This window comes from Lampetra planeri, chromosome 40 (genome assembly GCF_965212315.1).
Source record: "Lampetra planeri chromosome 40, kcLamPlan1.2.h2, whole genome shotgun sequence".
NCBI lineage: Eukaryota > Metazoa > Chordata > Hyperoartia > Petromyzontiformes > Petromyzontidae > Lampetra > Lampetra planeri.
Window position 1 is genome coordinate 10,252,141 of NC_136146.1, and position 15,702 is coordinate 10,267,842.

The window sequence follows — 15,702 nt, forward strand, 5'->3', positions numbered from 1 at the left end:
TACCACTCCCCCACCATTCCCCCACCACTCCCCCAATCACTCCCCCAATCACTCCCCACAATCACTCCCCCTACCACTCCCCCACCATTCCCCCACCACTCCCTCCACCACTCCCCCAATCACTCTCCCAATCACTCCCCCAATCACTCCCCCCAATCACTCCCCCTACCACTCCCCCACCACTCCCCCCACCACTCCCCCACCACTCCCCCAATCACTCCCCCCAATCACTCCCCAATCACTCTCCCCAATCACTCCCCACAATCACTCCCCCTACCACTCCCCCACCATTCCCCACCACTCCCTCCACCACTCCCCCAATCACTCCCCCAATCACTCCCCACAATCACTCCCCCTACCACTCCCCCACCATTCCCCCACCACTTCCTCCACCACTCCCCCAATCACTCTCCCAATCACTCCCCCAATCACTACCCCCAATCACTCCCCCTACCACTCCCCCACCATTCCCCCACCACTCCCTCCACCACTCCCCCAATCACTCCCTCAATCACTCCCCCCAATCACTCCCCCCAATCACTCCCCACAATCACTCCCCCCACCATTCCCCCACCACTCCCCCACCACTCCCTCCACCACTCCCCCAATCACTCCCCCCACCACTCCCCCACCACTCCCCCAATCACTCTCCCATTGCTTGTTCACCGCACAGACGTCCACGCTACAATCCTAATAACGACAACAACAACCATCACAACCACTGCCTCGTCCACGCTACAATCCTAATAACGACAACAACAACAACAACCATCACAACCACTGCCTCTTTTTTCTGCCAAGGGCCATTTGGATATGTATAACATCATTCGCGGGCCATACAAAATCATCAATTTAAAAATAGCCCGTTATTTTTGGTCAAACATTCAATGAACTCGCCCCTAATGCGATGGCTGGAACTGCTTCTGTTTGGCGAGGCATGTGATGATGTTAGCTGGTATTGATGATGTTGCAACTCGCAACTGCTTTTCCAGGTTTGCTCCTAGATTTATTGAATTTCGAGTCCCGCCTGCGGTTGCCTAGGCAGGGCCAGACCCAAATGATTTCGCGGGCCTCATACGGCCCACGGGCCGGACGTTCCCCACCCCTGGCGTAGAGAGAGAGGCGGGGGGGGGTGACTCAGTGGGCGCCAGGAAGAGGAACCTCAGACGAGGAGCCCGCGGCTACCCCACAGTTGCCCAAGCTCTGCGGTCCTCCATGTACAGGGGTGCTTCAACAAATAAAAGTGAACACTTCTGAGAATTTGCAACAACGCCACGAGAAGTGTAGTGCCTCCTCCGGGAATCTGTAGACCACCTACATTTATGGTGAACACGTGTGCGTTGACAATGATGGTGAACACGTGGAGACTCTTTGAAGCTATTCACATTACATTTGTTATCACGTTACAGAGTAGTATTAGAAAAAATCGGACGAATAATGAGAGCACGCCGTGCGAGGGGGCAACACTCTATCCCCGTACAGATGGGACACATCGAGTCCACACTTTGCTGCACCGCCTTCTCCTGCCAGAGCCTGGGGCACGGCTCCTCCCCAACACCCATGAGAGTTTCACAGCCCATCTGTGCGTGATCCACCAACCCTCGCACTAGGGGATCACAGGCAGTAGCAGCGTAGCCACCACCACCACCAGCACCACCAACAGCAACAGCACCAGCTCCACCAGCACCACCACCAGCACCACCACCACCAGCACCACCACCAGCAACAGCACCACCAGCAACAGCACCACCACCAGCCCCCCCACCAGCAACAGCACCACCACCAGCACCACCACCACCAGCACCAGCAACAGCACCACCACCAGCACCACCAGCACCACCACCAGCAACAGCACCACCAGCACCACCACCAGCAACAGCACCACCAGCACCACCACCACCAGCAACAGCACCACCAGCACCACCACCAGCAACAGCACCACCACCAGCACCACCACCAGCAACAGCACCACCAGCAACAGCACCACCACCAGCACCACCAGCACCAGCAACAGCACCACCAGCACCACCACCAGCACCACCACCAGCAACAGCACCACCAGCAACAGCACCACCACCAGCACCACCACCACCACCACCAGCACCACCACCAGCACCAGCACCACCACCACCACCAGCACCAGCACCACCAGCACCAGCACCACCAGCACCACCACCACCAGCACCACCACCACCAGCCCCACCACCACCGGCACCACCACCACCGGCACCACCACCACCGGCACCGGCACCACCAGCCCCACCACCACTGGCACCACCACCACCGGCACCACCACCACCGGCACCACCACCGGCACCAGCACCACCAGCACCAGCAGCACCACCAGCAGCACCACCAGCACCACCACTGGCACCACCAGCACCACCACCAGCACCACCACCACCACCAGCACCACCACCACCAGCACCACCAGCACCACCAGCACCACCACCACCAGCACACGTTAAGTTGTGTGTCCCTCTACCTGGGCCCATGACTGACATCCTCCCTCTGCTCCCCTCTTCTCCCCCCTACTCCCCCTCCCCTCGTGCGTGAGCAGCAGCGGTTGTTCGTGGGCTCTGCGGCGGGAGTGGTGGCGCTGCGCTTGCAGCAGTGCGCGTCGTATGGCAGCGTGTGCGCCGAGTGCTGCCTGGCGCGCGACCCCTACTGCGCCTGGGACGGTCTCTCCTGCTCCAAGTACCATCACGCCGCGCGCAGGTAACCCGCAGATACACGCTGCCTAGTGACACCGCAGATACACGCTGCCTAGTGACACCGCAGATACACGCTGCCTAGTGACACCGCCCGGTAGCCTTCACAGCCCGTGGGGGCAAGTACAGTTAGCGAGTCGCGCCTGTGAAGACCGGCACAGCACACACGCACACACACGCACACACGTGCACACACACTACACACGCACACACGTGCACACACACCACACACGCGCACACACACACGCGCACCCACACGCACACCACACACGCGCACACGCACACACACCCACACACACACGCATACACACACCACACACGCGCACACACACAAAGATCCCCCGTATAGCCTTAACAGACTGTAGGGGCAAGTGCTGTTAGCGAGCACCTATGAAGGACAGAACGGTACTCGAGGGGGTGGGTGGCCAACACCACGCCCGACCGCCTTTGTCTCCCCAGTGGCGATGTTTACACACCGCACCAGGTACTCATTTAAGGCTGAGTCGACCTAGGGGAGGCCCAGGACCGGTTCAGATAATCGTCACTGGTGTTAGCCGTGAGCGGGAATCGAACCCGGGTCGCCAGGTTCATAGCGCAGCGCGCTAACCGCTACACTACCGCTCCCCACACGCGCACACACACATGCACACACACACACGCATACACACCACACACGCATACACACCACACACACACACCACACACGCGCACACCACACACACGCACACACACAACACACACACGCACACCACACACGCACACACCACACACACGCACACACCACACACACGCACACACACGTGTGCTCACACGCATTCATCGTTACACGTGAGCAGCAGGCGCGCGTCCCGCTGATGCGTGCCGTGGTGTTTGTCGTCGTCGTCGATGCAGCCGCAGGATCCGGAGGCAGAACATCCTCAACGGCGACCCCTTCATGCAGTGCCTGGACCAGACCAACATCGGTAGGCACCGTGCGCTGGTGGCTACCCCTGCTCGCCTTCTGTCGCGTCGCCTCTCGCCGGAGAACCTTCGCCTTGGGGACGCCACAGTTAACTCCCTCGCCTGGTCTACAGGAGGTCGCGGGTTCCATCCCGACCCTGACGCCTGTTTGTAATCACTTTGCAACGTGGCGAGATGTTAACTACCTCGCCTATATAAGAACGGGAGACACAGCAGAGCCTCACCATTCTGGCGAATTGCCCGATGATGCTGGATGCAATTACCAGCGAAACGTCGTACTCAAATTGTAAATGTTGTGGTTTCACGCTTCAACACACCGGTGGGCTAAAGCAGTGAACTATTTGTCTTTTGTCAACGTGACACTTTTGTACTGATTGGCCCTGTCGGGTGGTGGAGGGTTACGACACATTTATAAATAACGCGATCTAAACCCAAAAACGTTGATTATGAATTGAGAATCAACATCACGCTACTGCTCTACATTTCCACGTGATGATGATGGGCCGCCACTTTGTCCAGCTATCGTTGTTGATAGCCAGGCCGCTTCTGAAAGAGAGCTACGTAGCATCTCAGCGGGGCCTTACCTCCTGGTAAAATAAAATAAAAAATAGCCGAGTTTGGATTTTAGAATCCGGCATTCCGACGGGCGACCGGCGGAGGCTTGCCGAGTGCCGCGTGCTGAGTGCCGAGTGCCGCGTGCTGAGTGCCGCGTGCTGAGTGCCGAGTGCCGCGTGCTGAGTGCCGAGTGCCGCGTGCTGAGTGCCGAGTGCCGAGTGCCGCGTGCTGAGTGCCGAGTGCCGCGTGCCGAGTGGCGAGTGCCGCGTGCTGAGTGCCGAGTGCCGCGGCCACGGGGGCCGCGACGTGCGGAGAGTTTGAGGAAAGCCACCGGTAGCTATGACATTTTCAAGTCGTCGTCGAGATGGAAAGCTCAATTCCTTTAGAGTCCAGTTTGTTGTCCCCCTGCCCCGCCAACCCCGCGCACCTCAGTCCTAGCGCGGTTGGCGACGTGCGGTGGTGCCAGCGGTGGTGCCAGCGGTGGTACCAGCGGTGGTGCCAGCGGTGGTGCCAGCGGTGGTGCCAGCGGTGGTGCCAGCGGTGGTGCCTTGCCCTGTCGGTGGCACTGCGGCGGTGGTGCCAGTGGCGTGGGGCCGCCGCTATATCGTGGCGTGGTGCCGCGGGTGGGGGGGGGGGGGAGTGAAACGGGAATATTTTTTGCCGGTTGGGAATGAAGTCCTGGGGGAGTGAAGATTATTTTAGTTTTGTTTGTTTTGGGGGCTGTTTATTATCAAGGAGTGGACTCCCTCGGGGTGGCTAGGGGGGGGGGGGGTAGTGTGGGAGGGGGGGAACGCGGTGTGGTTTTGTAGGGGGCGGAGGGGTAAGACAAAGTGACACAAAGATAAAGATCCCCCGTGTAGCATTAAAGGGTTGTTGGGGCAAGTGCTGTTTGTGAGCAGCAGCAACCTATGAAAGCCGGCACTGTGGCACACGACTCACGCACATAGACACACGCACGCATAGACACCCACACATAGACACACACACACATAGACACACACACACATAGACAACAACAACAACCGCCATTCACCACTAAGTGGCGGTGACGTCACCACGACGCTTGTGCCAGGCCAAGTGCACCTTGAGGCCACGTGAAGTGTCGAACGCCCGCTGACAGGAGGTCACGGGGCAGACCCAGCAGGTGCCACGGGTCGACTGACCGAGATGACCGAGATGAGTGGCTGATGCACCACCTGTGCCCCCTACTGTACCAACTTGCTGTGCTTTAGCCACCCGGCGGTCCGCTCGTTGTTGTGAGCGTCGCTCCTCCGCCCTCCGTTGTTGTTGGAGGGCGACTGCCTCCAACTGCCCAGTAGCGTCCTTCACGAGCCTCCTCCACTGAGGCCGATCTTGACACCGCTGGTACCAGTCATCGGCAAGTCCACTCAGCTCCACGTCCTCCTGTACCACATCACTCCATCTCTTCTCCAGCCCGAGCCGCGCCCGTTTAGCCCCCTCGATCCGGCCGAACAAAAGCTGTTTGGGCATGCGGTGGCTGGGCATGCGGGCTACATGACCCAGCCAACGCAGCCTTGCCTGCCGGAGGAGCTCACCGATGGGACTTTGCCCAGATCTTTCAAGGATTTGTGAGCTCCTCACACAATCCAGCCTGGTTAAACCCAGGATGGATCGTAGGCAGGCCAGCCTAAATGTTTCCAACCGGCGAAGATGCTCCATTAGGGGAGTCCACGTTTCGCAAGCGTAGAGAAGGGAGGGAATGACCGTGGCCGAGAAGACCTGAAGCTTCGTGAGGAGTGATAGACCAGGTAGCTTCCACACAGCGTTACGCAACCGATGAAAAGATATTGCCGCTCGACTGATTCGGAGTGAGACCTCTGCTGTTAAACTGGAGCCGGTCATAAGCACACTGCCCAGGTATGGTAAACTCTCCACTCTCTCCACAACTGCCCCATCACCGATTGGGAGTTGTGGGGGTGGAGTTTCCGATGGTACAAAATACCCAGGCAGGTGCTTAGTTTGGGTGGGGCTGATGGTAAGGCCTCACCTCTTAGTGGCACATTCCAGTTTCAGCAGAAGCGTCTCTAACTCCTCCTCTGAATGAGCAGCAATTACCAAATCATCGGCATACATAACGTCGTTGACCAATAGGGAGCCATCCCTTGACCGCACCCGGGCATCGATTAGCCTTCCATTATATCTGTACCAAATGGAAATTTCCCTGGTACAGATATTGAAGACTTCACAAACTACGTGGTCAAAATATATGTTAAATAATGTGGGAGCCAGAGGACATCCCTGTCGCACCCCAAGTTGTACATGGAATAGCTCTGACTCCCGGCCACGTAGTTTTACCCAGGCCCGCTCACCATCATGAAGGTTCTTAATGATCATGAGCAGAGGGTCAGGGACTCCGAAAGCACGAAGAACAACCCACAGCCCAGGCCTACTGATGGTATCATAGGCCTTGACCAGGTCAATAAAGCAACGATGTAGGTCCTGTTTGAATTCCCTACACCTCTACTCTGTAGGACCGCCCTTTCATGAAGCCACATTGGGGCTCTGCAAGCCTCTTCTCAGTATGCCTGGCAAGGTGATGTTGAATAATCCTTGCCAGGACTTTTCCCAGCACACTGAGGAGTGAGATGCCCTTGTAGTTGTTACAGTCTGTGTGGTCCCCCTTCTTAAAGAGGGGGACCACCAGGGCATCCTTCCAATCCTGTGGAACCCGTCCAGTGGTCCAGACTGTTGTTATGATGTCATGTAGGGCAGTCTGTGCACAAACGCCACCCTCCCTCAGCATTTCGCTTGGGAGATCATCTCCGCCCGGTGCCTTTCCTGATCTCAGACTCTGGATCGCCTTCAGTTCTTCCTCAACAGATGTCACCTCAGCCAGCCACTCACAGGGGGTGAATTCTTCCAATATTTGAGGCACCGCAGCCTCAGCAGGGTCATCCCCACTTTGTGCCACGATGTTTTCCTGGCTGAGGGATTTCCCCTCCCCAGGACCTCACAGAAATGCTCAGCAAATCTGCAAACCTGTTCCTGGGGGTCGGAGATTGGATTACCGTTTTTTCCCCTAATGATGGTAATAGGTGTGGTGCTGCAGGTTACTTTTTTGATGGAGTTAAATAGGGATTTGTGATCGTGGGCCACTGAGGCAGACTCCATCTCCTCAGCAACCCGCGACCACCACCCATCCTTGCAGCGCCTCACAGCTCTCCAAACCTCCTAGCGAAGGCTGCGGTAAGCATCCTCATTCTCTGACGTGGGATGCTGTAGACGATTAGAGTGGGTCTGTCGCTTTTTCTCAACTAATCTGAACACCTCCTCTGTCAGCCAGGGTCTCTGGGGAGGTCTGGACCTCGTACCCAAAGCAGCCATTGCAGCTGCATGCGTCACAGTCCTAAACCTCGCCCATTTACCCTCAACATCAGGAGGAGTGGGGGACGATGCCAACCCCAGCTGCAAGCGATGATGAATTTCTCGCTTGCAACTTTCATCAGCTAACTGAGACCAAGCCACCTGAGGTTGGAAAGCGGTCTTGGGTGTACACCCACCACCGGAGTGGAAGAATGGCAGGCGCATCTTACAGATGACTAGTCGTTGGTCAGAGGGCAGATCAGCTCCACGGTAGGTTCTGGTGTCAAGGACATGGGCCCGCATCCGCTGTTCCGTCCCTATGTAGTCCAGCAGATGTTCTTGCTTGGACCCGGGATGCATCCATGTTGTTGTGTGGATGCGCCGATGCCGGAACAACATGTTGGTAATTACAAGCCCATGGGCTGCACAAAAATCTAGCAGCCTCCTGCCCTTGTTATTGAGCTGATCTGGCCCATGCCTTCCAATTACTCTAGACCAGGTGCCAGCATCTTGACCAACTCGGGCATTGAGCTCACCCAACAAGATGACTCTATCCCGAGGGGACACTTTAGCGAGCACCTGTGACAGAAGGTCATAGAAGGCATCTGACTCATTGGCCTTGCCTTGCATCCCTCCACGGATTCTCGTCTTCAGTGGGGGCATAAGTAACCATGACCACCACTCCTCGCCTTTGGTTTGATGGGAAGGCGAGCCCAAAGTAGCCTGGGGCTTACAGCTTCCCACACCTCACCACCACGCTCCCACGCCCCCTTCATTATTTTATTCAGAAGAAGAGCGACACCCTGTTGTTTGGCAGTCTCTTGCCCTGAGTAGAGGACTCTCCACCCCTCATGGTGGCAGGAGCCAGAGCCGGTCCACCGGACCTCCTGAATGCCACAGGGATCCAGGCGGTACCGGTCCAGCTCCCGACAGAGGAGTGGCAGCCTCTCCTCCGCAGTGAGCATTCGAACATTCCACGTGGCCACACGTAGTGGTTTTTTGTTGTTTCTAGAGGAGCCCCGAGGGTAAGGATTCAGTCTCCTGGCTCTGCCAAATGGGGTTTGGCCAGGAGATGTCATAGACGCCTGTCCCCCCGGGGCCTCCGGCACAAACTTATTTATTACATTTTGTGGTCGTGGTTTAGTGGTAATTAATTGAAGGTGGAGGAGTTACCAGCCCCTCACACCCATCAAGAGCCCCCATTTAGACACTGTGGTGGCCAGAGACTCCATAAAGGGAAAGGCCAATCGGAATTGGCCCTCCCCCCACGGCACTGCCCACGACAGCGTTGCCCGTCCGGCACCACAAGGAGGTAGGGGGTTGTTTTGCCGGACACATAGACACACCCACACATAGACACACGCACACCCACACATAGACACATCCACACATAGACACAAAGACAAAGATCCCCCGTATAGCTTTAATAGACTGTAGGGGCAAGTGCTGTTAGCGAGCACCTATAAAGGCCGTCACGGCACACGAGGGGGTGGGTGGCCAACACCACGCCCGGCCGCCTTTGTCTCCCTAGTGGCGATGTTTACACACCGCACCAGGTCCTCATTTGAGGCTGAGTCGACCTAGGGGAAGAGTCCCCAGACCGGTTCAAATAATCGTCACCGGTGTTAGCCGTGAACGGGTATCGAACTCGGGTCGCGCAGCGCGCTAACCACCACCGCCACCACCAGCGCCGGGGCTTGGCAGGTGCTGTAGGCGCGGGGCTGCGGTGCGGGGTGGCCAGGAGGTGGCAGCCGGCTCTGAGTGTCGGCCCCCTCCACTCCGACCTCTCCCGGTGTCTCCCATGCGCAGCCGAACTCTCGCGACTCACGGAATTGGCCGTCAGGAACGGTGGTGGTGGTACTGACGGTGGTGGTGGTGGTGCTGCTGTGTGGTTCTCAGCAGAGCAGGGGGCGGGCGTTGCAGGAGCGCTGGCGGTGCAGGATGAGCAGCAGCAGCAGCAGCAGGAGGAGCAGGAGGAGGAGCGTGTGGTGTTTGGCGTGGAGAGGAACAGCACCTTCCTGGAGTGCGTGCCCCGCTCGCTCCGCGCCACCATCACGTGGCACGTGCAGCACGCACACAGCGGCCTCACCCAGGAGGTGCGCACGCCGCCACGCACCGCACACACGCGGCGACGCACCGTGACACCGTGACGCACCAACGCACCGCACACATGTGGCGATGCACCGTGATGCACTGCACTTTGACTCCGTAAATTGGTCATTCAATTGAATCGATCAATTACTCCACGAGCCATTCAATAAATTATGACATTGGTCAGTCAGGCCATCCATCAATCAATTATTCTATGAGTCAATCGCTGAATTATTAAATGTGCCAACGATCCCATCCATCAATCAATTACTATACGAGCTGACAAGCAATTCAATCTGACAGTCAGTAAACTTGACCCCGCCGCTGCGCTATCCCCCTCCTGCCCCCCCTCCCCCTGCCCCCCCCCCCCCCGCCACCCCGCAGGTGAAGACGGACGAGCGCGTGGCGCGCACCCCCCACGGCCTGCTCTTCCGTGCGCTGCACCGCCTCGACGCCGGCGTCTACCGCTGCCGCTCGGCGGAGCGCGGCTTCACGCAGAGCCTGCGCCGCCTGCGCCTGCACGTGATCGCGGACGAGCGCGTGCGCGCTCTCGTGGCGCCCCGCCAACCCCACCGCCGCCACCACCACCACCGCCGTGAGCGCCACGACGGCGAGGACGGCGCCGGCGAATCCGACGGCGACGCCGAACCGGCGGGAGCCGACGCCGACGACGACGCCTGCGCCGGCGGCGTCGCCGGCGCCTCGGCGGGGCCGGCGGGCCGGGGTCACGGGCACCGCGCCTGGCACAAGGGGGTCGCGCAGCTGCTGGGCCACGTCGGGGTGCAGAGGGCCGACGAGTACTGCGAGCGGGTGTGGTGCGCGGAGCGGGCGCGGCGCAGGCAGCAGGCCGCGCGCGCCGCCGCCGGCTCCTCGTCCTCTTCCCCCGTGCCGATGGCGCTCCCCGGCGCGGGCGGCGCGGGCGGCGGAGGTGGAGGCGGCGCGACGCGCTGGAGGGGGCCTCCGCACGACGGGCGGCGAGGCCGCGGCAAGGGCAACCGCACGCCGAGACGCGCCGCGGTGCCGCCACCGGGGCGGTGAGATGCACCGTGCCCTCATGGGAGGGGGGGTGGGGTCAGTCTGGGGGGGTGTCTGGTGGCGGGGGGCAGGGGGGGTAGGGGTTTTCCGCACCTCCGATTAGCATGGTTGGCTACGTACGGTGCGAAAGAAGTTCAACAAACCTACGGTGCAGGGATCCGGTGGGAGGGGCCATCCGGTAGGGAGATCTGCTGAGTACATCCGGTAGTGAGATCTGGTGAGAAGATCTGGTAGTGATATCTGGTGAGTAGTTCCAGTTAATCTGGCTGCTTACACACAAGACGATTTGACCTGCATGTGTATGTGTGTGCATGTGTAGAAGTAGTAGCCCCAACAAGGGAACACCACGAGCGGTGGCAGAACGGTTAGCGCACTGCACCACGAACCCCCAGCAAACCCCAAATATACAGCAGCAGGCGTGGTGGTCGGGATCGAACTCACGACCTCCTGTAGACCAGGCGAGGTAGTTAACATCTCCTAGCCACACGTTAGAACTGAGGGATGCAAAGGCGGCCGGGCGTGGTGCTGGCCACAGGTAACCATCCTCGTAGGACACCAGAGAGCTTTATAGCTCATCGGCTTTCTTCCCGTTTAAATACAATATTCTAATTCTGTTTAAAGTGAGCAGAGGCGAGAAGGGGGGGGGTTGGGCAGCCCCCCCTCTACCCCCCACACAGCCCCCCCCCCCTTTACGTGACCTCTTGCCCAGCAAGCTTGCCCTTGTACAGTGACGAAAAATAACTCCGGCGTCCGCGTTGGTGCAAAAAACTTGCCACCGGCAACCTTCGTGCGGAGCTACCGCGGTTTATTAATATAATAATGTGTATAGAAGCTGCGCTTTCGTTGTCAACGACGCGACGCGCACTACTGCGTGTAGACACACACTCGGACCGCGTGTACATATTGCTAGCCTCGAGTCCTTCGCGGTGATTTTTGTTTTTTAAGAGAAAGTCTCCGCCGGTCACTCCGCCCCGCTGCAATGGGTTTTCGAGGTCGCCCGGAGCGCGTCCGCGACCTCCGCTGGATGGCCGTGCTCCGTCGCGGTGGAGGGAATGCGGTGGTGGTGGTGGGGGTATCGTGATCGGGGTGGGGGGGGGAGCCGTGGTGCAGCGGTTACCGCCGCGAATGCACGGCCAGCCCGAGTTGGATTTCCCAGTCGACGGCTAACGCCAGCGGGCGAGCGGTGCGGCTCGAGTGGGGTCTCCGTGAGCGTCTCCTCCGTGTCCTTAACCAAACGGCAGTGCACCTGCGCGGTGAAGTATGGTCAAACTGAAACTAAACTATTTTTATTCTACCGGCTAAAGGGCCCCACTGAACTGCTATGTTGTAGCTATTTCTCAAAGGCGATCCTGGCTGTCACAAATGATAGCTACACTAAGTGGCTTATGATCACCTTCATCACATGGACATTTATACGTAGCCAGATTACTCGAAACGAGTGACGGTGATTCTAAATGTGGAGCGAAAAAACCGGAGGACCTGGAGAAAAATCCTCGCGACCACGGCGAGAGAGAGACACCGCAAAACTCCAAATATACAGCAGCAGGCGTGAGGGTCGGGATCGAGCCCACGACCTCCTGTACACCAGGCGAGGTAGTTAACATCTCCGAGTCACCGTGGCTACCCCGGCCCACCCCCCCACCCCCCCAAAGAGGCATTCGTCCAGCGGTGGATTGACGTCAATGGTTGTAAATAATTGTACTGAAACTTAACGGCGTTCGGTGATGGTATTTAAGATGTGAGCGCGCGTGCCGTACACGCGTTCGTGAATGTAGCGCGGGCGTGTCGGAAAGTGGGACGATCAGATAAACGTGGGCTTGTCCCCGACCGAGCGAGATGCTGTGGGGTTGTCTCTCTGTTGCCGACGTTTCAGACCGGGCCAAGACGTGAAGAGGTCACGGGGAAGTATACTGGGTGTGGGGTGAGGTCATGGGTCATGTGACCTATGAGCTGTACGTTTGCTGGCCCTTTAAAGACATTCTGACCGCCCCTACTGGACAGCTGTGAAAAAGAAGAGCTTCATTGCTCATCGGATTCATCCGGCATACACGAAATATGCCGACGTGAGAGTGAGCTCCTGCCACTCACGTGTCGCTTCTGTCCCGGGCACAGCGCTGCAGAGACAGTGGTGGACATTCCACATTCCTGTGGCAGGGTAGGGGGGCGAGTCTCATCAAAGGACAACCACTGCTGAGCTTCCCCCACTCACAAATTGGTTTCATATTTTATCCACTCCCCGAGCGAGCGATGATGATGTTGATGAGTCAACTTGCCCAAACCTTGCATTTGAACTCGCCACCAACATCTACCAGTCCGTCAGCGTTGGTTCAGGCGAGCCTGACTGCTGCTGATGAGGCCCCGATTGTCCTGCCCTTGTCAAACCCTGTGCTTGGCTTGACGGACGACTGGACTGGTAAACTGCACTCCACGGTAAACTGGACTCCCGTGGTAAACTGGACTCCCACGGTAAACTGGACTCCCATGGTGAACTGGACTTCCTTGGTAAACTGGACTCCCATGGTGAACTGGACTTCCTTGGTAAACTGGACTCCCATGGTAAACTGGACTTCCTTGGTAAACTGGACTCCCATGGTAAACTGGACTTCCTTGGTAAACTGGACTCCCATGGTGAACTGGACTTCCTTGGTAAACTGGACTCCCATGGTAAACTGGACTCCCATGGTAAACTGGACTCCCATGGTGAACTGGACTTCCTTGGTAAACTGGACTCCCATGGTAAACTGGACTCCCATGGTAAACTGGACTCCCATGGTGAACTGGACTTCATTGGTAAACTGGACTCCCATGGTAAACTGGACTCCCATGGTAAACTGGACTCCCATGGTGAACTGGACTCCCTTGGTAAACTGGACTCCCATGGTAAACTGGACTCCCGTGGTAAACCGGACTCCCGTGGTAAACTGGACTCCCATGGTAAACTGGACTCCCATGGTGAACTGGACTTACATGGTAAACTGGACTCGCATGGTAAAACAACAAAGGGAGCCACGTTATTTAATTGCAATTTCAAGAGCCGCCATCTGCAGTCCTTCAAGAGCCGCCGCGCGGCGTCTCCGGCTTGCCGCCGAAGCGCCGCGCGGGACGCCTGCTGCTGCGGCTGCTGCGGCTGCTGCGGCTGCTGCGGCTGCTGCGGCTGCTGCGGCTGCTGCGGCTGCTGCGGCTGCTGCGGCTGCTGCGGCTGCTGCGGCTGCTGCTGCGGCTGCTGCGGCTGCTGCGGCTGCTGCTGCGGCTGCTGCGGCTGCTGCGGCTGCTGCGGCTGCTGCTGCGGCTGCTGCGGCTGCTGCGGCTGCTGCTGCGGCTGCTGCGGCTGCGGCTGCTGCTGCGGCTGCTGCGGCTGCTGCGGCTGCTGCTGCTGCTGCTGCTGCTGCGGCTGCTGCGGCTGCTGCTGCGGCTGCTGCGGATGCTGCTGCGGCTGCTGCGGCTGCGGCTGCTGCTGCGGCTGCTGCGGCTGCTGCTGCTGCTGCGGCTGCTGCGGCTGCGGCTGCTGCTGCGGCTGCTGCGGCTGCTGCGGCTGCTGCTGCTGCTGCGGCTGCTGCGGCTGCTGCTGCGGCTGCTGCGGCTGCTGCTGCGGCTGCTGCGGCTGCGGCTGCTGCTGCGGCTGCTGCGGCTGCTGCTGCGGCTGCTGCGGCTGCGGCTGCGGCTGCTGCGGCTGCTGCTGCTGCTGCGGCTGCTGCGGCTGCGGCTGCTGCTGCGGCTGCTGCGGCTGCTGCGGCTGCTGCGGCTGCTGCGGCTGCTGCTGCTGCGGCTGCTGCGGCTGCTGCGGCTGCGGCTGCTGCGGCTGCTGCGGCTGCTGCTGCGGCTGCTGCGGCTGCTGCGGCTGCTGCGGCTGCTGCGGCTGCTGCTGCTGCTGCGGCTGCTGCGGCTGCTGCTGCTGCTGCGGCTGCTGCTGCGGCTGCTGCGGCTGCTGCGGCTGCTGCTGCTGCTGCGGCTGCTGCGGCTGCTGCTGCTGCTGCGGCTGCTGCGGCTGCTGCTGCTGCTGCGGCTGCTGGGGCGCTTTGACGGACGACGCCCACACTTTACCCCACCGCCACCCCCACCACTCATGGTGGTGGTGATGGGCAAAGGGGTAACACGCTGGTGAGATGTTAACCACATCGCCTGGTCTACAGGAGGTCGTGGGTACGATCCCGACCCTGACGCCTGCTGCTGCTGCTGTGTATGTGGAGTTTGCGTGTCTCTCTGCCCGTGGTCGTGGATTTGTGCTCCGTGGTCGTCCGGGTTTCCCCCCCCCCCCACATTGAGCATCAGCGTCACGCGTTCAGAGAGTAATTTGGCTGCTGATACATTTCCACGTGATGACGATGACGACCATGATGATGATATCAGCCTCCTGCTGGAGCTATCGTTTGTGATTGCAGCGAGGTCGCTTCTGAGCCACACCGCTCAGTGGGGCCTTGCAGCTGATAACATCAAATACAAAATGGGGTTTTTATTTTGTGTAATTGCCCCCCCCCCCCACCAGGCTCCCTGCTCGCTGATGAATGTTAACGAGCGGCGTGGCAGACGTCCGATAGGGATCGTGGCGCGGGGTGACGTGGGTCGCGGGCGGGGGGGGGTCGCGGTCTCGTCATTCACCCGCGGTTATCCGTGGCCGATTTGCCGGGGGGGGTGGTGGAGGTTAATGCGTTTCACGCATCTTCTCTCTCTCTCGATCCCTCCCCTTTAAATGCGGCACTCTTAATAAGGGGGGGGGGGCTTGTTAAATCATTAAGGGGCCTCGCCGGTTCGAGGCGGAGATGCATGTCGGGCTAACGGGTCGTGGGAGAAGTAACAGCGGGGGGGGGAGGGAGAGCGTGACTGGGCGCAGACGCACGGACTGTAGAGGCACCGTCATCGCGTGGATATTCATCATCCAGCGGTGGATCGAGCGTGGTGGCAGTGACTACACTGAGAGACAGAGGAACACGTGGATCGGAGGACATACGGCAGGCTAGAGACATCACCATCATCGCAATAATCTCCATCCAGCAGTCGATCGACCATGGTGATGGTAATTGCACTGAGA

At 59.1% G+C, this 15,702-nt stretch overlaps 1 protein-coding gene across 1 annotated transcript in view; it reads left to right on the plus strand.

Moving 5' to 3' along the window:
* The window catches only part of LOC144731698 (semaphorin-3E-like), a 47,081-nt gene extending 36,395 nt beyond the window's left edge, over positions 1-10,686 (plus strand). The window contains exons 12-15 of the mRNA XM_078612875.1: positions 2,501-2,718; positions 3,603-3,673; positions 9,450-9,646; positions 10,026-10,686. Of these exons, the coding sequence (XP_078469001.1) occupies positions 2,501-2,718; positions 3,603-3,673; positions 9,450-9,646; positions 10,026-10,679 (1,140 nt within the window). The 3' untranslated portion in view covers positions 10,680-10,686. The remainder of the gene's footprint in view (positions 1-2,500; positions 2,719-3,602; positions 3,674-9,449; positions 9,647-10,025) is intronic.
* Positions 10,687-15,702: the final 5,016 nt, after the last annotated feature.